The sequence below is a fragment of the Peromyscus eremicus genome, chromosome 8a (genome assembly GCF_949786415.1).
Source record: "Peromyscus eremicus chromosome 8a, PerEre_H2_v1, whole genome shotgun sequence".
NCBI classification, from domain to species: Eukaryota; Metazoa; Chordata; class Mammalia; order Rodentia; family Cricetidae; genus Peromyscus; species Peromyscus eremicus.
Window position 1 is genome coordinate 85378208 of NC_081423.1, and position 24407 is coordinate 85402614.

General features: G+C 49.9%; 1 protein-coding gene across 1 annotated transcript; it reads left to right on the top strand.

Annotated features, from left to right (window-relative positions):
* The first annotated feature begins 39 nt into the window (after nt 1-39).
* LOC131917100 (protein HEXIM2) lies at nt 40-3529 on the top strand. The gene is made up of 2 exons (XM_059270733.1): nt 40-45; nt 2517-3529. The coding sequence occupies exons 1-2, from the start codon at nt 40-42 to the stop codon at nt 3393-3395; spliced, it is 885 nt and encodes a 294-aa protein (XP_059126716.1). The 3' UTR covers nt 3396-3529.
* Nucleotides 3530-24407: the final 20878 nt, after the last annotated feature.

The following is a 24407-nucleotide window of genomic DNA, read 5'->3' on the forward strand; positions in this document are numbered from 1 at the left end:
GACTCATGCAGGTTACAGAGGTTTTTTTAAACAGTGATAATGGCGGTAGAGGGACAGCATGGAGACAACAGGTTAAGCTGAGAGACAGAGCTGGTTTGGGGCAAGAATCCCTAGGGGACTGAGGGCTGGGAACAGGTAAATGATTGTGAGCATACAAATAAGCCATCCTGTATTTGTATGTCCAGTACTTGGTCTCTCTAGGATGGGCAACAGATCCATGTTAGTTGGCCCAAGCCACCTGTGGGACGAGGCCAGTCACTTATGATTGGTGATCTTCCTGCAGGTGAAGGAACACAAGAAACAGTTCACAACATATCTCCACCTCCGAGAAATCCCCTTAGGATCTTTAAACCATATAGTAAGACAGGCAGCATGACGCTTCATATGTGTAATCCCAGCACTCAGGAGGTTGGGGCAGGAACGCTGAGGCTTGGAGACCAGATTGGGCTACAGAATGAGTTCCAGACTATCCTGGGCTACCAAGTGAGACTGCTTCCCAAACAACCCTCCCCCCAAAAAACAATCCATCAACACCTGTATATATTCATATACTATACCCCTACTCTTAAAAGGCTGCAAATAGTTTGTCCCCCAATGTAAACCCTAAAATCCCCTACTCAGAGGCCAGCAAGATGGCTTAGCAGGTAAAATACTTACACCAAGCCTGTCAACCTGAGTTCAACCCCCAGGATCTACATGGTAGGAAGGGGAAACCAACTCCCATATTATCTTCTGACCTACACACAAACACATGCATACATACACTCCAGCCATGTCATTAGAGTGTGTCTGTACACACACAAAGTAAGTAAATGTAACAAAACTTTAAAAAGGAACCCCTGCTCAGATGCCATTTACTGTATAAAACAGCATGCCAGTGACTGTGGTTATTATTAGAAATCTCCTAAACCACAAACTTAGAGTAATTTGTTCCCTATCCCCGACACCCAGGACTCCCACCCTCACCACACAGATAAGCAGATGCCTTTGTGTAAGCTCTTCTTCCCTCCCCCTCCCCTCTCCCAAGGTCTCCTTGTATAGCCCTGGCTGGTCTCAAACTTGACAGGCTGGCCTCAGACGAGGGATCTACTGGCTCCGTCCAGAAGTGCTGGGATTGACAGATGCTTTCTCTACCTCTTCAAAGTTCCAGAATCTCCTCGCAACCTCTCCTTGGTTAGGGCCTTTTGCTGCTTCTCACATACAGAGAGAAACAAACTCCTATTTACTGAGCATAGGGGCACATTCTCAGGGGATGAAGATATCCAGTAAATAGTAATATGCTAGGTGCTATCTGTGATGTTGCTTGTGTGACGTGATAGAGTAGCTGGGGAGGGGAGGGAGGGGGCGGGCAGTTTCCATAGGGTCTTCATGGGGAGCATCACTTCACAGTTGGCAGTAGAACTGAAACAGAATAGGAAGGATCAGCTGTGCAAAGAGCTGGAAGCAGGTTTAGTTCTATAGTTTTCGGGGAGGGGGCAGGGAATCCCTTTTCAAAAGTTAGTAAGTTCAAACCCTGGCCTGGTAACACAGGCTTATAATCCTAGCTACTCTGGAGGCTGAGGCAGGTGGGTTATATATAATTCAGGACTTGCCTGGGAACAGAACGAGTTCAAGTTCAGCCTGGAAAACTTAGTGAGACCCGATTTCAAAACGAAAGGTAAAGGGCTAAGAATGTAGCTGAGTGACATTGCTCCTGCTGAGCATGTCCGGGGCTCTGGCTTCAACAAAGTTATTGAGTTCACAGCTAGTTATAGTGTCATATGCCTGCTACTAATCCCAGCTACTTGTGAGACTGAGGCAGGAGGATGGTGAGTTTGAGGCTAGCCTGGGTTACACTAGGAAGACCTCAGTTTCAAGGATAGCAGAGCATTAAACCAAGTATAAATCCCTTCTGAATGTGGGTAGCTGTGAAGGTGTTGAGGTAGCCCAGGCTGTCCCTGAGCCTGGCTTGAGGTCCTGATCCTCCTGGCTTCATCCACCCTCCTGCTGGGATTTACAGGTGTAGGCTACCACCTCTAGCTTTCCTAGCTTTCATTTCAATAGAGCTGAGCATTGTGGAATGCCTGCTCTAGGTCTGGTGTGGTTCTGGACATTTAAATGGGCAGTGATGAGCTGGAGGGGGGTAGCTCAGTTCACGGCTACCCAGCAGGCATGAAACCCTGGATTTGATCTCCAGCACTGCATAAACCAGGCTTGGTGGCATATGTCTATAACCCAGCATTTGGGAGGTAGAGGCAAGAAGATCAGCAGTTTGAGCTCATTTTGGTTGCAGAAATGAGTTCAAAGCCAACCTGGTCTATGGAGATGCTATGTCAAAAAGAAAAAGGGAAAAGAACTGACCGGGGACGGTGAAGTAGTCACTGGAAGACGGTTAACTAAGTAAATCGTAAAAGGGTGAGGGACTGGAGAGCGACCACTTGAGGCAGGTGTGAGAAGAGGCCTGGGTGGGCTGGGAAGGATTCTCCTCCCAGGGAAAGGCCCTCCCTGACGTGACTGACCCTCCTTCCTCTCTCTAGACCTCTGGTGGTCTGCCGAGCCCCCAGATAGCCACTGAGCCTCATGACTTTGGTGGTCCCCTGCTTCTGCCATCAGGAAAGGAGATTGACTCGGAGGATGAAGGTGTTGCTCCAGCTGGGGGTGGCTCAGGTTGTAGCAGTAGGGGTTCTCGGACCCAGAGCCCGCGTCCCTGTTCGGTGGAGGCGGTGCTGGCCCGAAAGAAGCACCGGAGGAGGCCGTCAAAGCGCAAGCGGCATTGGCGGCCTTACCTGGAGCTGAGCTGGGCCGAGAAGCAGCAGCGAGATGAGAGGCAGAGCCAGAGAGCCTCCCGGGTCCGGGAGGAGATGTTCGCCAAAGGCCAGCCCCTGGCGCCCTACAACACCACCCAGTTCCTCATGAACGACCGAGACCTGGAGGAGCCTGACTTGGATGTGCTCCACGGGCCGTCGCACCCAGGCTCCAGTGGGGAGAACGAGGCAGGGGACAGCGATGGGCAGGGCCGAGCGCATGGGGAGTTTCAGCAGAGGGACTTCTCGGAGGCCTATGAGCGGTACCACACTGAGAGCCTGCAGGGCCGCAGCAAGCAGGAGCTGGTGCGAGACTACCTGGATCTAGAGAGGCGGCTGTCGCAGGCCGAGCAAGAAACTCGGAGGCTCCAGCAGCTGCAGGGGCGCCCTAGCAGGCAACCCTGTCAACAGGTGGAAGAGCTGGCTGCCGAGGTGGAGAGGCTCCGGACTGAAAACCAGAGGCTTCGGCAGGAGAACGAGATGTGGAACCGAGACAGCAGCTGCTGTGACCAGGAGAAGCCAGCCACAGAAGGGACCCCCAGGCCCAAGGATGAGGCCCCATTTCATACCCAGGCAGGCCAGCTGGGTCACAGGGAGGCAGGTGACAGATGAAAGCTACTCCCGGCACCACCCCTCCCTCCACTGAGAACTGCTAAGACAGGTCAGAGTTTCCTCTTGTCATCTCCATGATTGGATCTCTGATGTCATCTTACCTTTTACAGAGGAATTAAATGACCTTGTGAGAACCAGTGGGGGTGGCTAGAATTGATTTCACTAGGGCTGTTCTTGAGACTCAAAATTCCTTTGTATTTAAAAAAAACTTATTTTTATGTGTGTGGGTGTTTTGCTTGCATGTATGGCTGCACAACACATGTGTGCAGTGCCAGTGGAGGCCAGGAAAGGGCATTGGATCCCCTTGGGATTGGGGTTACAAACAGTTGTGAGTTACCATGTGGGTGCTGGGAACTGAACCTGGGTCTCTAGAAGAGCAGTGTGTGCTCTTAACCACTGAACCATCTCTCCAGCCCTCTTCATTTTCTGGAGTTTGTTTGTTTGTATTCTGGAAGAGTTTCATAGCTGAGGCCGGCCTTGAACTTCTGATCCTTCTGTATTCACCTCTCGAGTTCGGAGATAACAGATGTGCACCTCTATGCCTGCTTTTGGCTGGGCTGTGCATCCAATGCATGCTAAGCAAGAACTCTACCAACTGAAGCACACCCCAGCCAAAATCCTTCCGTTGAGGCTGAAGAGATGGTGAGTCAGTGGTTAAGAGACCTCAGTGTTCTTTTAGAGGACTGGAATTTGGTTCCCTGCATCTATAGATGACTCACAACTGTCTGTAACTCCAGCTCCAGAGGATCTAATGCCGGCTTCTGACCTCTGTCACACATACACACATGAATGTACGTGCATATACACATATAAACACGTAAGTACAAAATCCTGAAAAAAAAAGACTTGTGGGCTGGGGATATAGGTTAGTGGTGGTAGTATATTTGCCTAGCATTCTGGAAGCATGGAGTAAACCCAGTCCCATAGAGGTCTCAGTTTCCCCTTGTCCAAGCCTGAAGAGACAGCCAGCTTCTAGATGGGTTCCCATTGGTTCTCCAGGCCACCCAAAGCACACTCGTGAGTCTTGGAGCAATCATCCTGAGGGGTTAGAGGTTGGGGGCAGGTGAGGGGAGCTCAGTCCGGAGCCCCCAGGTTGCCGCATGATAGTGGGACTGGGAACAATGCCTGTAATTCCAGCCTTCAGGCAGGAGGATCACAAGTTTGAAGCCAGCCTGTGCTACAGAATGAGACCCTCCTGGAGGAGCTGGAAGCCTCCCTGGGAGGAGAAAGCTCAAGCCTGGAGTTTGTTCAGACCTTGTTCCCAGGTTCCCCCACCACGGTTCAGAGGGCTGAGCCTCCTTGATCTTGACAGTCCCTCACCCTGGCTTCCAGCCTAAGCTAGTCATTAGAGTTCATCCCCTTACCTCTGGGAGGGACACTTAGAAATAAGCACCCAAGATCCACTGCTGGCAGATAAAACGGTAAGGTAGAGGGGACAGGAAGTGGATCCTTAGCTGAGCTTGTCTGTAGAGCCTTCCTGCTGTCTCCCTTGGCATCCTCTTCCTGTTGGCCTAATTAAGTGTGTGATCAATTCCCTGTGAAGTATGAGCTATAGGCCCGACTCCACAATGGAGTGGGGGGAGGTCAGTGTAGAGAATGCAGTGCACTCCCCACCTCCGGCGGGTAGCCTCCCTGGTACTGGTGCTGAGGATGACTTCAGTGGTGAAGGGGAATTGAGCTCACCAGTGAGTCCCTGTCTCAGGCACCGGGCACAGAGAGGAGCAGAGACCTCGAGGACCTAGGCTCCTTTCCCTTCCAGAGGTTTGGAACGACCCCATTGGCCAAGGGAAGGGCTCAGGGCTGGGAGCTGTTAGGATGGAAATGTTGACAAACCCTGTGTATGGCCAGGCCAACTTTTATTTCTGTACCGCCACACCCAGGCCTGGCCAGCACCTTCTACACCAGACTGGAGGGAGGAATTGGTTTCAAGGGAAAGCAAAGCTCCAGGCTGGGGGATCTGTCCCCAGAATCCTGGTCAAAGGTTTTGCCTCCTTTTCTTGTATTCCCAGACAGTTGGTGGGAATGATCATCCCCACTTTGCAGATGGGAAAACCAAGTTTCAGAGAGGAAGTGACTGTCCAGATTCCAGGATAGCTTGCCCGGGGGTGGGCCTGCAGTAAACTAGCCTGGGTCCCAAGGCCTGCAGCCTCCCAGCTGCTGCATTCCACAGAACAGAGCCAGGAGCTGAGGGAGGACCAGGACAAGGTTGTTTACCCAGAGGCAAGGAGGCTCCGTGTGTGTGTGTGTGTGTGTGTGTGTGTGTGTGTGTGTGTGTGTGTGTGTGTAAAACAAGGAGGGGAAGATTCCAAAGGGCTGCTGGTGTGTGGGGGAGGTTTGTGGAGCAGGGTTGCAAGTTGCTGGGCAAAGGGCAGGTGAGGAGGCTGGCCCCTCTTGGTCTGAGCTGAAGAGCTGTGAGGAAGGCAAAAAAGCTGCCACCACCTCCACCCCCTCACATACACACAGAATGGCTGGAAGGCTCTTGGCCGGGATAGCACAGAGGTGAATTAATTTCCCCAAGGCTAGCAGAGGGTGTGTGTGTGTGTGTGTGTGTGTGTGTGTGTGTGTGTGTGTGTGTGTGTGTTGGGGGGGATGACAATGGACAGGGTGGAGCAAGAAGAAAACAAAGCAAGGGTGTGATCTGGGAAAGGGTCAGGCTTGAGGAAGGTCACATCAACTCTGGCCTCCAGCTGGTCCCCCAGTTTCAGGGTCAGCAGTGTTAGATGAGGTAGCCATCTTGAGAACTCAGTACTAGGGAAAGATGGAGGCCAGGTGTGAGTCCCCTTCATATCCCCCCCCCCCCCTTTCTCTTCTGCTGTTCTCCTTGGCAGCCAGGTCTGGAGGAGGCCTGGACTCGATCGCAGTGTACAACAGAGGCTACTTCCTCACCGCCACAGCTGGGAAAACTGGCTTTCAGAACAAAAGCCAGTTTTCAGTGGCTTACTTCCCCCTGACCTCTTGATTACTGGGCCAGGAGAGGCCTGCAAAGCAGTTCCTTCATGGGACTGACGGTGGAAGCATCCCACCATGCCTGCTTGCCTGCCTGGCCGGGTCTCTCTCTCTCCTCTTTCAGGGACTCTCTGATCCCAGGTGGCAATTCCAGTACCCCATAGGCAGACCCTTTCTGCAGTGGAATCAATTCTGAAAGGTAGTAAAATGGGCAGAGGTGATGGGGTGGGTCTAGATGAAGCTTCGTGGATGTAAGGAAGGAACTCAGAATGGGAGAGCAGCTGGTTCTGTTGTCCCTCTTGAGAACAGCAAGCTTGGCACTGGCCCTTTAAGTGGGGGTGCCAGCCAGTGCCCTCCCCCAGCCAACCCAATTCATGGGCACACTGAGCATGTGCAAGATCTGTGCAAGTGTGGAGGGCGAGGTGGGAGGGGGGGGGATAGATTCCGGAGGGAGCTTCCCACCCCCTACTTCCTGTAGCTGCCCCCTCTCTCCTTCCTGGGTCTGACAAAGGAGCCCATGGTGCTCCCTCAGTCCCTTCCCCCACCCCAAACTAGGGGGCGCTGCCCTCTGGGTCTGCTGAGCTACCAAGGGTTCTGGGCAGGCACTCTGGTCTTGGGAGGTCTCCCCAGTGCCTGGAGGTAGGTGGTGAGTGCCAGTCTGACTTCTCTGGTGTGGGCAGTGACCAATCTTCTGCTGCTTAACGTGTTCGATCTCATTCCATCGGTGCCAGGGTTTTGTTTTTTTTTTAAAGAGAACCCTGTGATGTTACTCTGAAAATGAAACAGAAAGGGGTGAGGTCCCTGCCCCCACCCACCAGGAGCTTCCAGTCAGGGAGGGGAAGCAGACTTCTGGGGTTCTCCTTACAGCCTATTAGCCTGGTCCAGAGGACGGAACTCAGCTTCCTCTACCTGCAACATCCAGCATCCTCCCCTACCATGGAGAAATATCCCTTCCAGCCTCCTCACAACCTCGAACTCGTTTCTGTAGCATCCTCAGACCTCAGCTTCTTCTGTGTACTTGCCATCCCTACTCCTTTCTCTAATTTTGGGACTTCTAGGTACCATTATCTTTTGTTAAATACAAGGGGAAAGCTGGGGACGTAGTTGAGTTGGTAGAAGGCTTACTTAGTGTGCATGAAGCCCTGGGTTAGATCCTCAGCAGCACATAAACCTGTATAGTGGCTGATAGGTGTAAGGGTTACAAGGTCAAGGTCATCCATCTGAATGTAAAAACCTTGTCCCAGAAAAGCAAAGATGAGGGAGCCAGAGAGATGGCTCAGTGCTTAAGAGGGCTTGCTGCTCTTCCAGAGGACCAAATTCAGATCCCAGCTCCCATGTTGAGTGGGTGGTAGCTGTCTGTCTGTACTTCAGCTCCAGGAGCGCGATCCGACACCCTCTTCTGGCTCCTGTGGGTACTGCACACATGTGGTCGGGGGGGGGGGGGGTCTCTCTCTCTCTCTCTCTCTCTCTCTCTCTCTCTCTCTCTCTCTCTCTCATACACACAGAGCAAAAATACATGGTAAATTTATATAACATGAAATGTACTATTCAAATGAGCAATCCAGTGGCATTTCCATTCATAATGTGTACATACATGGTAAATTTATATAACATGAAATGTACTATTCAAATGAGCAATCCAGTGGCATTTCCATTCATAATGTGTACATCCCAGCACCCCACTACTATCTGATTCCACACAGTTAAAATGAAGCCCTAAAACTATTAAGCAGTTATTCTCTCCCCAAGCCCCCCTGTTCTTAGCCAGCCCTGGAAGCCACACACCTGCTTTCTGTGCCTGTGTGTGTCCTCAGCCTAGAGAGATTCTCACCCTGAACATGCCTGTCACTTCCCCCTACACCTAGGCAAGAGACTGGATGCCCATAGCCAAAGTGGAGTCTCCCTGAGGCTGCTGTTGAGAGAGGAGCACTGGAACAGGAGTCCTCAGACCCTCAGTTGATTCCACTTCTATTCACAGAGACTGCTTTTCATTCGTGAGGTGCGAGCAGGCGTTTCAGCCCAGGCTGAGATCCTGGGCTCTCTAGGCAAGGCTGTGCTGCCTGACTTGAAAAATATATCCCCTATCTTTTATCCTTCTGGGTCCTGACTGTAAGTTTAAGCAGTGACTATGGCCTCAGGGACAGGGTGATTCACACTGTAAGGTTTGGGGTCAGTCACTTGAGATGAGGAAGCCTTAGCACAGAGAGGTTGAGAAAGCTGTCCAAGGCCACACCCCTGCCGTGGAGGGTGTAGCTGGGGTTGTAGGCAGTTTTTTCTGCTTACAGCTTGAGCTCTGGACCACTGTGTTCCCCTTCTTTAAAGAGAAAGCAAGTTAAGGGCTTAGCTGAGTGCCAGCTGTGTGGGCAGTATTTTAATGGAAGAGCCCAGACACTTTACTGCTCTCTGGGCATTGCGTAATCATGAGTAGCTCCACTTCCAAAGTGGTTCTTGGGAGTTCTTCTCACTCCCTCAGTCCCTTATCTCTTCTAGAAGGTTTCCCCTTTGCCCGAAATACTGGCCTCTGAGGGGCTGGGAGGTGCTGCCTGACCAGTAGGCCAGGCCTTCCCGCAGGTCGGGGTGGGAGCACAGGGGATATGTTATCCGTCCTCCAGTTTCTCCATGGCCCAAAGTCCATCCCCTTCCCCCAGACAGAGACTTCTTTGTCAACCTTGTGGATCTGCACAGGCTTGCCTGGTAAGGGACAAGCTGAGCAGCTGGTCCCCAGTTGGCTGCTGAATCCCAGCTGTCTGTGGTCCTGGGAATTCCAGAGACCACTTGCCTCTGAGACCATCTCTGGAACCCATCCAAGACGGGACACCCCAGGTCAGCCCTCAAGGCACCTGCCTTGGGCAAGGAGGATGGGTCCATCTACTGCTCCCTTCTAGCCCCTGTGGCGCCAGGGGAACATTACTGAAGAGATTAGGTTGTGGAGAGCCTGCCTCTGCCCCAGCCCCAGCTTTCACAGGAGGGGAAGGAGTCTCTGTATCTACTTTCAAATGGCTCCTACTCTTTCCAGGCTCCCTTCCCAGTGTCTTCCTGCGCCTCTGTGACTCCTTTGCCTCAGTGGGAGGATCCAGACAGGTTCCCTCAGGTTGTCTGGAGCCAAGCCCTGTCTGTCCTTGTGTGGTTGGACTGGTCAGCTCCCAGCTGCAGAACACTGAGGCCCCAGACCCTGCTGCCCTTTGGAGCTCCGTGCCCGAGGGCAGGTGACAAGGAAGCAGAGTCCTCCTGAGCAGATGTTATCATCTCCCAGTTCTCCATGGGTCCAGTCCTCCACTTCTCCCCTGAGAAAGGGTTCTCTTTTCTCTGGATCCCTGGTCCAGCTACCCTTATTGGTACACACAGACTGTGTCTGTAGCTCCAGGCTCACCCACACCCCTCACTTAGGCTCTCCCTAAACCCTCAAGCTACCTTGTCCTTCTGGGCAGTGCTTCTAGTTCAGGGTTTCAGAGTCTGAGTGACATTCGCACAAATACTTTTATTTTCACTTTTCCAACTTCTTATATAGTTACAGCCCTAACTGTCGAAAAGTCTATTCACTGTTACTTGAAATTCCTTGTTTCTCATAAACTTTTCTTTTTTTTTTTAATTTCAAGACAGGATTTCTCTGTATAGTCCTCTCTGTCCTGGAACTCGATCTGTAGCCCAGGCTGACCTCGAACTCACAGAGATCCGCCTGCCTCTGCCTCCTGAATGCTGGGATTAAAGGCGTGTGCCACCATGACCAGCTGGTGGTGACTTCTGCTTCTTGTGGTCGGGGGCCCCTGAACTGGGCATTCCCCCGGGCCTTCTTCTAATGGCGTCTAGGAAGCAAGTGCTGTGCACGAGCCGACTGGAGCTTTCGGAGTCGACGTCACCCTTGCCTCCTATGTCAGTGTCCCCCGAATTCTCCACCTCCCCGGAGCCCAGGGCACAAATGGGCACTGCACCGAACAGCATCAGATCGGGCCTTATCTGCCCCTGGTACTCATACACAGAACCCAAAGAGCACCTTCTCATGTTCCTGGCTGGATCTGAAGTCTGCCAGTGAGAAGATGCCACATGTCATCAGGAATAGAAGCAGCACCGTGTAATTATTCAAGAGTGATACACTGGGTGTGTTTGCATCTCAAGGGGCCTGCAACAAAGGACCAGCCACTGGCTTAGAACAACAGAAGAGAATTCACTGTTTCAGAATCCTAACGCCAGAGGTCTGATATGCTGCCTGTGAAACCCGTACAAGAAGGACCCTTCTTAGTCTCCTTTTTGGCTTCTGTCAGTTTGTTGGCAACTTTTGATCTTTCTTTTTCTTTTTCTTTTTTTTTTTTTTTTTTGGAGCTGAGGATTGAACCCAGAGCCTTGCACTTGCTAGGCAAGCGCTCTACCACTGAGCTAAATCCCCAACCCAATCTTTCTGAACTTGTCAGTATACTACTCCAGATCCCCACCCACCCACCTAGTGCTAAGAATGAAACCCAGGGCTTCCTGCATGCAGGGCAAGCTCTCTACTCCTGACTTACATCTCCAGGCCTCCTGTTTCTTGTCTCCACACGGCCTCATCCCTCTGTGAGCATCCATCTCTGTGTCCAAATCCTCTCTTTTTAGAAGACGCTGGTCCTGTTGCATTAGAGCCCTCCCTAATAGCCTTATTTTAACTTGATTACCCCAGCAAAGCCCTGATTTCCAAATGAGGCTACATTCTGAGGCACTGGTCAGGGGGTAATGACTTAATCCATAACACGGTGGCTGTGTTGTGCCAGGCATATTATAGTGAGCTCTGTGGACACAATCACATGGAGTTATAGCTCTAGATTTAAGTTTGATTTTTTTTTTGTTTATTTGTTTTGTTTTTATGTACATTGGTGTTTTGCCTGTGTGTATGTCTATGTGAGGGTGTCAGACCTCTGGAACTGGAGTTACAGATAGTTGTGAGCCGCCATGTGGGTGCTGGGGCTTGAACCCTGGTCCTCTGGAAGAGCAGCCAGTGCTTTCAACCATTGAGCCAACTCTCCAGGCCCTAGGTTTGATATTTACTTTTGACAGGGTCTCATGTAGCCCAGTCTGGCTTTGAACTCTGTGTAGCTGAGGGTAACCTTGAACTCCTGTATCTCCTCCCCTACCAAGGGCTAGGCATAGACTAGCCACACATGGATTTCTGTCCCTCATTCCTCCCTTCCTCCTTCCCTTCCTTCCTGTTTTAGTCTCTGTGGCTGTGAGGAAACACCGTGATCAAGAACACCTTGGGGAGGAGTTTATTTTGCTTTCTTCTCCATATCACAGTTCGTCCTCAAAGGGAGTCAGGACAGGAACTCAAAAGGAAGGAGGCAGGAGCTGATGCAGAGGTCATGGAGGAGTTAGTGCTTACTGGCTTGCTCAGCCTGCTCTCTTATAGAACCCAGGACCACAAGTCCAGGGCTGGCCCCACCCACAGTGGGCTGGGCCCTCCCACATCAGTCACTAATGAAGAAAATGCCTTACAGGCTTGGCTGCTGCCTGATCTTATGCAGGGACTTTCTTCAATTGAAGTTCCCTGTGCTCAGATGACTTTAGCTTGTGTCAAGTTGACGTAAAACTAGCCAGGACACTTGCTTCCTCTCTCTGTCTCTATGTCTCTCTGTCTCTCTTTGTCTCTCTGTCTCTCTTTCTGTGTGTGGCATATGTGCATGTGGAGGTCAGAGGTCAATGGGGTGTCTTCAGTTGCTGTCCTGCTTAGTGTTTTGTCTGTTTGACACACGCTGCAGTCACCCGGGAAGACAGAACCTCAGCTGGGGAACTGCCTCCATCAGATTAGCCTTTGGCGTGCGTGGTCAGTGGAGCATCTTCTCCATTGATGGGTGATGTGGGAGGGCCAGCCCACCTTCAGTGGCTCAGCCTCTGAGCAGGTAGTCCTGAGCTGTGTCGAAAGCCAAGCTGAACAAGCCGTGCGGAGCAAGCCAGCAAGCAGTGTTCCTCTGTGGTTCCTGCCTCTGCTCCTGCTGGAGTTCCTGCCCGAACTTCCCTCAACAACTGAATAAACCTTGCCTCTCCAGGTTGCTTTTGGTCATGGTGTCGTCTCTCACAGCGACAGTAAGCAGACTAGAACACCGTAGATTTTGAGATAGGGTCTCACACTGAGCTTGGACCTCACTAGGTTGGCTGGCCCGAGAGTTCCAGAGATCTTCATGTCTCTGTGCCAGCCGCATGATTCTGGGATTCTGGGTCCCGGCCACTGTTAGGCTCTTTACGTGAGTGCCAGGGACCTGAACTCAGGTCCTCAGGCTTTTGCAGCAAGTACTTAACTAAGTTATGTTCCCAGCCACTTTAATAGTCCTTTTCACTTGTAGCCTTCCTTTTTTATTATTTAAATTTTTATTTTATTATTTTTTTTGGGGGGGGGCATGGTTTTTCGAGACACAGTTTTTCTGTTTAATAGCCTTGGCTGTCCTGGAACTTTGTAGACCAGGCTGGCCTTGAACTCACAGAGAGCCTCTGCCTCCTGAATGCTGGGATTAAAGGCATATACCACCATGCCTGACCTAAATTTTTATCTTTATTTTATGTGTATGGGTATTTTGCATGTGGGTATGGGTATGTCTATGTACCATGTTTATGCTTGTGGAGGTCAAAAGGGGTTGTCAGATCCCCTGGAACTGGAGTTACAGATGGTTGTGAGTCACCATGTGGGCGCTGGGAATCAAACCCGGGTCCTCTGGAAGAGCCGTCAGTACCCTTAACACTGAGCCATCTCTCCAGCCCCACTTATAGCCTCCTTTTAAATACCACCCTTCATTTATGAAGCATTCCAGAGAGTTCATGATGTTTTTATTCATCTGGGTTTCTTTGGGCCTGATTGCCAGTTCCCTGCTTCACAAACGGAGAGACAGTGTTTCAGAGAACTAATGGGCTTGTGTAGGGACCCAGGAGGAATAAATTGTAACACAGGCAACAAGTAGCAATAGTCAGCCCTTGCTAGATGCCAGCCAGTATAAGTTGTGTCCCCTCCTTGCCATTTGATCCCCACAGACAGACTGTAGGGAAGAGGTTGAAGCCAGCATGGGGGCTCGGCCTATGAGCTCAGCACTTGAGGTAGAGACAGGGGGATAAAGAAATCAAGGTCGGGCTGGAGAGATGGCTCAGAGGTTAAGAGCACTGACTGCTCTTCCAGAGGTCCTGAGTTCAATTCCCAGCAACCGCATGGTGGTTCACAACCACCCGCAATTAGATCTGGTGCCCTCTTCTGGCCTGCAAAGACACATGCAGGCAGAACACTGTATACATAATAAATAAAAAATAAATATTAAAAAAAAAAAAAAAAAAAAAAGAAATCAAGGTCACCCTTAGTTATTGGTTATGTAGTGAATTGAAGGCCAGCCTGGGCTACCAAACTAAAAGAAGAGGAAGCAGTTGAATTAGGAGTACTCCAAGACCAAGTGCTAGTAAGAGATTGCAGAGGCCTTTGAACCCAGGCGGTCCACCTCAGCCTTTGGCTCTTCACTGTACAGCTCATATAGTGATGCACATCTGATGTGTCTCTCTTGTCCCTCTGCTTTGCAACAGCAAGTCAAGTCTGTGCGTGACTCTAGCAGAGGGCCACGTCCGCTTCTGGTCTGGTGCAGGGATTGTCCCCCAGGGCCTTGGGTGGTGCTAAGCCTTCCGGTCCTGTACGGGAGCAGTATGCATTCTTACCCTGTGAGCCATCTCTGTAGCCCTGGCCTGGAACTCTCGACCCTTCTGCCTCCTCCTTCTGAGCACTGAGGTCACAGACTCCAGCCAGGCCCCACTGTGTACTGGACACTCACTGCACAGTGTGGCAGTGCTAGGAGCAAGGGGCCCGGTCAATGAGGGTTAGATCACAGGGACTCAGAATGAAGGGCTCTCTAACCCATCAGTCTGAATGGGGTTGTTGACGGGGTGGGGCTGAGACAAAAACAACTCTCAGTTTCCACGTGCTGGGTTTACAGGTCTGTGCCACCATGCCTGGCTACATCTGTTTGTGTTTTGTAAATTACTCAGTCTGTGGTGTTTTGTCATGGGACCAAATGGACTACAATATGGAAGTGGATGAGCATCAACCTACCCTCTTCTGGGGCCTGGTTGGTATTTCCCTTCAGTATTGCCTGGATGATGGGCAGTCTTAGTGATCCGTTCTCCTGAGGGAGATCCTGAGTGTAAAATCCCTCCCTTCATGTATTTTTGTTGTCTCACACAGAGGCTGATACAAATAGAGTTGCTGTTGTTTGTCTTCTTTTTGCTTACAAAGATTTCTTCGAGATGACTCAATGGTTAAGAACACTTGCTGCTCTTCTAGAGGACCCAAATTTGGGTTCCAGCACCCACTGGGTGACTCAAAGCTATCTGTAACTTCAGCCCCAGGGGATCCAAAATCCTTCTCTGGCTTCTGTGGGCACCGCCCCCCTGCCAATACACAGAATGAAATAATAAAATACATCTTTACAGTTTTCAATTTGTTTGTGTGTGTAGGGGTGGCATACATGTGTCACTTCACGCACATGAGGTGAGAGGCCAAGATTGGGATCAGTTCTCTTCTATCCGGTGAGTACTGAGAGTCTGACTCGGTCAGCCTCGGCAGCAAGCGCCTTTCCCCACTGAGCTGTCTCATTGCCCACAAAGAGACCTTTTAAACTTTTTTTGCAGTGGCAGGGGTGGGGTGTTGAGAAAGGATTTCTCCTGGCTGTCCTGGAACTCTCTCTATGGATTAGGCTGACCTCTAACTCAGAGATCTACCTGCTTCTGCCTCCAGAGTGCTGGGATTAAAGGCGAGTGCCACCACTGCCCCAAGAATAGACTTTTTTTTTGTTTTTGTTTTTGTTTTTTGTTTTGTTTTGTTTTTCGAGACAGGGTTTCTCTGTGTAGCTTTGCGCCTTTCCTGGGACTCACTTGGTAGCCCAGTCTGCCGGCAGAATAGACTTTTGAGAGAAGTTCCCTGGTATCCCAGGCTGGTCTCTAATTTGCTGTGTGACCTTGAACTCCTGATCCTCTTGCCTCTACCTTGCAAAAGCTGGAGTGACAGGCATGTACTGTCATGCATGGCTACAGATAGGCTTATTTTTTAAATATGCGATTGATAAAGGAGGGGATGAGGAACTAATAAGTGAGTGACTGAGGAATGGTTTCATTGATTTCAGCCTGGTAGGGAGGTTGTTGGTGCCAAGAGGACAGATGCAGAGGGTTGGCTTGGGTGCTCTAGCTGGTTGCAGACCTCACCTTCATGCCTGTCAGCGAGGGCCAAAGACTTGCTCTGCAGACAGTCGTGCCATAGTGGGTTCCCACAGCTTCCACTGGCTGTGGCACTGTTCACAACCCTCCAGCTGCTTGCTCTGAGGTCCATCAACTCCTCAGCTGCCTCAGAAGGAAGACCTGTTTTCCCTCTTCTCTACAGAGGTAAGACCCTCAAAGCCCGTGAAACCTTGAGCATGCCGGGCAGGCAGCTCCCTCTCTGACTGCAGCTCAGGCAGCTGCCATGTGCATTCCTTGAAGCCCCTCTGCCTCAGAGCTGGGCATGCCTCAGAGCTGGGCATGCCTCAGAGCTGGGCATGCCTCAGAGCTGGGCATGCTTCGATGGGTTTTGAGTGGTGAGGAGTGCTTTTCTCAGAGGCTGCATCCCACTTGGGGGCCCAATAGCAGACAAAATGTGCTTATAATTAGTGGCTTCGCTGCTCACAAAGACAGTGTGCTGACGCTTGCTCGTTGTATCTCTTGCAGCGTGCACATCTATACTACACCCCATTTTCATGAGCTTGTGGCTCAGAGAGCCTCCATATCTGTCCCACGATGAGACAGAAGAATCCAGTTACAACCTGGCTTGGTGACATATACCTATACACCCAGCACTCAGGAGGCCAAAGATGATCAGGAATTCAAGGCTGTCCTCAGCTACATAGAGAGTTCCAGGCCAGCCTGAGCTACATGAGACAGGGTCTCAAAAAATAAAGCAGGGGAACTGGAACTGGGAAGACAGTTTGGTCAACAAAGTGTTTACAGTGAAAAAGTTGTTCTTTGTGTATGCATGTGCATATACATACAGAACACACACTAATAATAATAAATATATAAATTAAAGCCAGGCATGGTGATTTGTACTTGTAATCCCAGCACTGGGGAAGTGGAGACAGGTGGATCCCTGGGGCTCTCTGGTTAGCCAGCCTAACCTTCTAGGGAGTTCCAGGCCAGTGAGAGACTCTGCCTTAAAAAATAAGGTAGAAAACACCATGAGAATGACATCTGAGCTTGACCTCAGGCCTCAGCATTTGTTTGTACACACATGTGCAGATACCTTCACCGTATATACACAGCACACACAAAGAATCAAGTTACATGTATCATACAGGTAAGTTTTATGAGGAGGGAGAGTTTTATGAGTTTGCTTATTTATTTATTTATATTTATTTATTTATTGTTACTATAGTTTTGTTGTTTTTTTGAAACAGGGTCTCCAGCTGGCCTGGAACTCCCTATAGAGACCATGCTGGCCTCAGACTCACAGCTTGCCTCTGACTCTCCAGTGCTAGTACTAAAAGTGTGTGCTATCACACCAAGCAAATTTTGGTGTTTTGAGACCAGATCCCATTATGTGGCCCCAGGCTGTCCGTGAACTCAGTGGTCCCCCTGTATGGGTGCTGGTGTTATAGACAAGAACATTAGCTTTACCAGCTTTGCTAAATCTAGATATTTCTTACCATTGTGTTCATTTTGTTTTCCTGAATACTTGATATTTTTCTGATTAATGTATTTCATAATCAAAGGATTTTAGCTAGGCATGGTGTTAGAGACCTGTAATTTCAGCTACTTAGGAGACTGAGGCAGAAGGATCACAAACTCAAGGCTTCTAATAAAAAGTGTGTGTGTGTGTGTGTGTGTGTGTGTGTGTGTGTGTGTGTGTGTGAGAGAGAGAGAGAGAGAGAGAGAGAGAGAGACTCTTCCAGCTGGGGAGACGGCTCAGTGAGTAAAAGTGCTTACTGCCCAAGCATGAGAACCTGAGTTCAAATCCCCAGAACCCACAAAAAAAAAAAAAAAAAAAAAAAAAAGCTAGGTGTGGTCTCATGCACCTGTAACCCCAGGCCTGTGGGGAAGGGGGAGACTGGGGGATCACTGGGGCTTGCTGGCCACCCAGCTTAGGTTCAGTGAGAGACCCTGTCTCAATAGACTCAGGCAGAGAGTGGTAGGGCAGGACATTCCCCCCCCTCACACTCACACACACACACTTTTTGTTAGAAGCCTTGAGTTTGTGATCTTTCTGCCTCAGTCTCCTAAGTAGCTGAAATTACAGGTCTCTAACACCATGCCTAGCTAAAATCCTTTGATTATAAAATACATTAATCAGAAAAATATCAAGTATTCAGAAATACAAAATGAACACAATGGTAAGAAATATCTAGATTTAGCAAAGCTGGTAAAGCTAATGTTCTTGTCTATAACACCAGCACCCATACAGGGGGACCACCGAGTTCACGGACAGCCTGGGGCCACATAATGGGATCTGGTCTCAAAACACCAAAATTTGCTTGGTGTGGTAGCACACACTTTTAGTACTAGCACTGGAGAGTCAGAGGCAAGCTGTGAGTCTGAGGCCAGCATGGTCTCTATAGGGAGTTCCAGGCCAGCTGGAGACCCTGTTTCAAAAAAACAACAAAACTATAGTAACAATAAACAAACAAACAAACAAACAAACAAACAAACTCATAAAACTCTCCCTCCTCATAAAACTTACCTGTATGATACATATAACTTGATTCTTCGTGTGTGCTGTGTATATATGGTGGAGGTATCTGCACATGTGTGTACAAACACATGGAACCTGGAGCTCACTGACTCAGCTGGGCAGCAAGTCTTAGGTATCCTCCTGTCTCTACCTGTTGACTTCTGTGATGATAGGTACAGGGCCACTGCACCTATCATCGTGTTTAGTGTGGGTGTTGGGGATTGAATTCAGGTCCTCATGTTTTCAGGGCAGGCACTTTACTGACATGCACATAAAGAGAAAGAAATATACCTTCAATATAAACAATTCTAAGTCACCTGTAGAGCTTACTGACTCTTCCAAGCCTATACACTGGTGTCACTATTCCCGATGAAGAAACAGTGTCAGTCAGCATCTAGAACATTCCAAGCCTGCCCTTCATCACTGGGTCTCAAAGATAACCTGCATGCTGACCTCTGACGTAGATTAGTTGGCTGTTTTAGAACTCCCTGTGAAAATAAACAAGGCATTTCTATTTTTTGTGCTTTTTCTTTCCTTCAGTGTTGTTTGTGACATTTTTCTTTGTCATAAAGATCAGTAGTCCATTCATTTTCATTGCTGTATAGTACTCTATTATATGACTGTGCTAAAACATATTTGTTTGAGCGTGCTAAATGGCTCATTGGGTAAAGGCTCACCAAGCCTGGTGACCTGAGTTTGAACCCTGAGACCCACATGATGAAAGGAGAGAACCAAATCCCACAAGTTGTTCTCTGAACCTTCTACACACATGCTGCTGTATACACACACACACAACACATATCATGAGTACATTAAGAATGTCAAATAAAAAGTGTGAGCCTGGAATGGTGGTATACACTTTTAATGTAACACTTGGTAAGCAGAGGCAGGTACATTTCTGTGAGTTCAAAGCCTGCCTGGTCCACATAGTGAGTTCCAGGCCAGTAAGGCTACAGAGAGAGATACTGTCTCAAAAAAGAAACAAAAATTTAAGTATGTTTAGTTCCTTTGCGGGGACTGGAGATGTGGGTTCTGGCTGGTTAGTTTATTAAGATGGGCAACTGTGAACATTCCTTTTCTGGTTCTCATGTCCGCTTCCCTCTTGGGCTTGTATCTGGTTGAATTTTGGGTCTTTCTGTCTCTACATACATATGTTCAACCACAACAGAAACTGTTCCACAGCCCCCAGCCTCGCCAGCTGAGCATAACAACTCTTTGCTTCTCATCCCATCCAAAATGCAGTGCTGTCTGCTCTTCTTTCTTTTTAAAAAAGACATGTTTATTTATTTATTTATTTATTTATTTATTTATTTATTTATTTATTTATTTATTTATTTGGTTTTTCGAGACAGGGTTTCTCTGTGTAGCTTTGCGCCTCTCCTGGAACTCACTTGGTAGCCCAGGCTGGCCTCGAACTCACAGAGATCCGCCTGGCTCTGCCTCCCGAGTGCTGGGATTAAAGGTGCTGGGATTAAAGGTGTGCGCCACCACCGCCCGGCGACATGTTTATTTTATGTGTATGAATGTTTTGCCTGCATGTGTGTATGTGTACCACATGCCCATGGAAGTCAGAAGGTGTTGGCTCCCCTGGAACTGGAGTTACAGATGGTTGTGAGCCCCATCTCCCCCATTTCTCAGGCTCTCACTAAAGCCCAAACTCAGATTTCTGTATGATAGACTTAAAAATTATTTTTATTTATGTGTCTTCATGAGTTCATATGTGTAGCATGTATGTGCAGATACTTTAAGAGCTCAGAGGCGTTAGATCCCTTGGAGTTACAGGGAGTTGTGAGCTGCCAGATGCAGGTGCTGAGATCCAACTCAGGTCCTCTGGAAGAACAATTAAGTGTTCTTAAATGCTGAGCCATCTCTCCAGATCCCCCTGCCCCACATCTCTGCCTCTGGAATGCTGGGACTAAACGCGTGGACTACAATACCTAGCCAACATTTCGTTGATTAATTAATGAGACAGAATCTCTCTCTCTCTCTCTTTTTTTCTTTTCTTTCTTCTTTTTTTCAAGACAGGGTTTCTCTGTGTAGTTTTGGTGCCTGTCCTGATCTCACTCTGTAGACCAGGCTGGCCTCGAACTCACAGAGATCTGCCTGGCTCGGCCTCCCGAGTGAGTGCTGGGATTAAAGGCGTGCGCCGCCGCCGCCGCCGCCGCCGCCGCCGCCGCCGCCGCCGCCGCCGCCGCCACCACCACCACCACCACCACCACCACCACCACCACCACCACCCGGCCAAGACAGAATCTCTTGCAGCTCAGGCTGGCCTGGAACTTCCTATGTAGCTAAGGAAGGCTTTAAATTTTTGATCTTCCTTCTCCTACCTTCCACATGCTGGGATTACAGGCATGTGATCTATCATAACACAGTACCGTGTACTACCATGCCCAGTTTATGCATGGTGGGGATCGAACCCGGGGCTTTATGCATGCTAGGCAAGCACTCTGCCACTGAGCTACATCCCCAGCTGTAGACACTTTTATTACTTTTTGGTTGTCATCATTTCCTCCTGTGTCAGTTATTTTGGGCTGGGCCGTGATAAACACATGAGAAAAACAGCTTCAAGGGCAGAATTCTTTATTTTGGTTCATGGTTCCAGAGATCTTGGTCCATTATTCTCGGCTCTGTTGATTCTGGGCCTAGGGGGAGCAGAACATTGAGGTGCTGGTGGGAGAAGAGGAGGGGGAGAGGGGGAGGAGTGGGAGGAGGGGGAGAAGGAGGAGGGGGAGGCGGTGGCGGAGGTAGCTGTTTACCTAAAGTCCAACAGGAATCAGAAAGCAAAGATAGAATCAGGGTCCAGGAATAATCTTGGAAACACACACCTAGTAACTGACTTGCCTTAGCTAGAATTCACCTCCTAAAGCGGCTGCCAAATCCAAAAGCACCCACCGGTGGAGAACCGAGCCTGTCTACACAGGAGTCTGTGTACACATGAGCCTGTGTGGACACGTCACCTTCAAACCACAGCATGGGGCCAGTGATGACTCATGAGATAAGGTGCTGGCCCCGTTTTCCGGCCTGACAACTAGAGTGGAAGAAGAGACGTGACCCCATAAGGTTGTGTGCATGCACCTACGTTCACATGTATACCATGTACATACACACAGTAATAATAAATAAAAAATTAAAACTCCAGGCGTGGTTGTGCACATCTTTAATCCCAGCATTTGGGAAGGTGAGGCAGGCAGATCTCTGAGTCTGAGGCCAGCCTGGTCTCCACAGTGGTTCCAGGCTAGTCAAGGTTAGAGTGAGATCCTGTCTCAAAACAAATAACAACAAACGCAAACAACAAAAATCCACAAGACTTCATTTTGCTATGTAGTTCAGGCTGCCTTTGAACGCTCCATCTTCTTGCCTAAATGTTGAGAATACAGGAAGACTATAGGCACATGCCATCAACACCTGGCCTGGTTACTTGTTTTCCTTACTTTTTAAAAGTTAAATTTGTTGGAAAGCCAGACATAATGGTGCACACCCATTATCCCAGCACTTCCTAGGTGAGTGGAGACAGGAGGATCAGAAGTCGAAGGCCAGCCTCAGCTACATAGTGGTTTGAAGATAGATTAGACTGTGTACGACTTGTGTCAAAAAAACCCAAACCCAAACAAATAAACAAGAAACTAGTGAGAAGTATTGTCTAAGTGCGTGAGATGCATCTTTATTTTCCTCTCATGTCAGCTCCATTAGGAAGGAGCTGCTGTTACCTGGATTTTCCTTGTTTGCTTTGTCAGGCTCTCTCTCTGTAGCCCTTGGCTGGCCTAGAATTCACTGTGTAGACCAGGCTAGCCTTGAACTCACAAACATCTGTCTGTCTCTGCCTCCTAGGTGCTGGGATTAAAAACCACCGCTACCTTGCCCCTGTGTTTTATACATGAGAAACTGACTCCAAAGTAGAAAAAAAAATCTCTCCTTCCTTCTTACCACCTCTCTCCATTTTCCTTCCCTCCCATCTCCCTCCTCTGCTCAGGAGCCTCAAATGCTAAGGACAAATTCTGCCACCTAAAGACTTTAAGAGCCGGGTGATGGTGGTGCATACCTTTAATCCCAGAGGCAGAGGCAGAGAGGCAGAGGCAGAGTCAGGTGGGTCTCCGGATCTCCATGGATTCAAGGCCAGCCTGGTCTACAGTGAGTTCCAGGACAGCCAGGGCTACACAGCAAAACTCTGTCTGGAAAAACCAAACAAAACCACGACAAGAACAAAAATGAATTTCTTTAAGAACACAGCGTGAGCCTATTGCATGGCCCTGGCCTTCCTGTCCCCCAGTCTGGTAGAAGTGAGGTCCCAGGAAGACAGACACTGGAACTGGTGAGAGAAATCCAGTAAAGGAATTTTTATCCCAGGTGGACCCTGAACCCAAAGAGGAACGAAGAGCCCACTATGTTGGGAGGTGTCACTGAGAAGCACAGGGTGGAAATGGACCTTTGGACAAGTCACCAGATGATAATGAATGGCACCTTTGATGGTCGCAGTCTAGATTTGCCAGGCCTGCTAGCATCAGGTAAATGTCCGAGGGAAAACTCAGAAGGGTGGGGAAGGTTCTGAACGGCCAGTCCTTCCTGGAGGCAAGGGGTGGGTGGACTCGGTCCCCTTCACCTGAATGTGGGTAGGCCAGCAAAGCACCGAAATGAACAGTCCCTGCTCTGGAGACCGCAGGAAGGCTGAGGGCATTGCCAGCCCCTCCTCCACCCCCGCACCTAGACCTGCCTGTCAACCCTTCACATCGCTACCCTGCCCCCTGGATCCTGCTGAAGGAACTGGAGCCAAGGACTTAAAACTGAATAGGCCCCAGCAGGGCAGGCGTGGGATGGGCTGAAAACATGTTTGTTTTGAACGACTAGATAGAGCTGCCCAGGAGGAGGAAAGGGAGGAGGGAGGAGGGAGGGGGAGGATAGGGCGGAGGGAATGGGAAGATTAATTTGCTACTTAGACTCTAGGGCCAGGAATTGAATGAAGCCTGCCCACGACACCTCCTGCCCGTCTCTTGGCATCATGGGAAGGGTTGGTGGCCTTGGGGCATGCACGGTAGGGATCGAAGGCATAGGAAAGCTGAGAGCCGGAAGCCAGGTCCGGGCGAGGATGAGCGAGGCCACTCACAGCTCCTGGGCCCAGAGTTCTGGAAGGAAAATCCAAGGGCTGACCGGCTCCAGGTCCTAGTGGAGCTCAGTCAGGTTCTGCCAGTGCCGACTCAACAGCGCCACCTGCTGACCGGGCCCTCACTGCAGGGCAGGCCTCCCCCACAGCCCTGGGACCCGGTGGGTGAGTCACTCCTGGCCTGGGTCCCTGGCCACTCCAGCTGTCAGATCAGAAAATGTCGGCAGCCTAGGAATGTTCTGAAGCGGCGGGACTCTGCCTTTCCGGCCACCTGTGCCCCTCCCTCATTCTACCCTGTGCTCCCGGGACACTGCTGGTTCTAGCCAGCTCTGGCTGGGAAACGCCAGACTAAAATCTTTAACTTTGGAAGATCCCTGGTTTGGATAGCTGTTTTACCTTTTTGCCTGCAGAACTTGGGGCTGGAGTAGATCGAACTCAGGACTTCGTGCAGGCTAGCAAGTGCTCTACCACTGAGTACACCCCCAGTCTCTTTAGCTTGGTTGTCCTGGAGCTCACATTGTAGACAAGACTGGCCTCAAACTCACAGAAATCCTCCTGCCTCTGCCTCCCAAGTGCTGGGACTAAAGGCGTGTGCCACTCATCCAGCTTCCTTCCAGTTCTTGCTTTTGCTCCTAACATGATGATCTGATGTGGCTGATCTTGCCCTTCCTGCCCCTTCTGACCCCATCAATCGCCAGGGCCGTTTTGTGTCCTTAGTATGTTGCCTGAGGCCGTCAGGATCCTGCCGGACCCAGATTCCCACTCTCCCTCTTTAGCTCCACACCCCTCATTCTGGTCATCTCAGATGTGGTGTTTCTCCCAGCAGGGCCATTTCCACTGTGCTCTTCATGTGCTCTTTCCCCTGAAATCGCCAATCTCTTTCCTGTCCCACCATTACTCGGTCAAATGTCATTCTTACCGTGAAGCCGTCCCAACCCCTAGGTGTACTCTGCCCTTACAGCAAGGTAGGAAAGTACCACTCTTGGTTCTCCCAACAGTATCCTTCCCCATAAGTAAGTAGTCCCCTAGGCATCCTGCTTCACCTGCTAGACCACCAGTGCCCAACAGAATTTATTCATTTGGTTTTTTTGGGGATGGGGTGGGGAAGAGGACTGGATTCCATGTTATTATAGTCCAGACTGGCCTTAAATTCACGATGTAACTGAAGATGAATTTGAACTCTTTATCCTCCTGTTGCCAAGTGCCAGGATCCTAGGCCTGTGCTATCCCTTGGGGCTCCGGCAGAAGCTCCTTGGGTGATGGAAATGGTTTCTGTCTGCCCTGTCTAGTA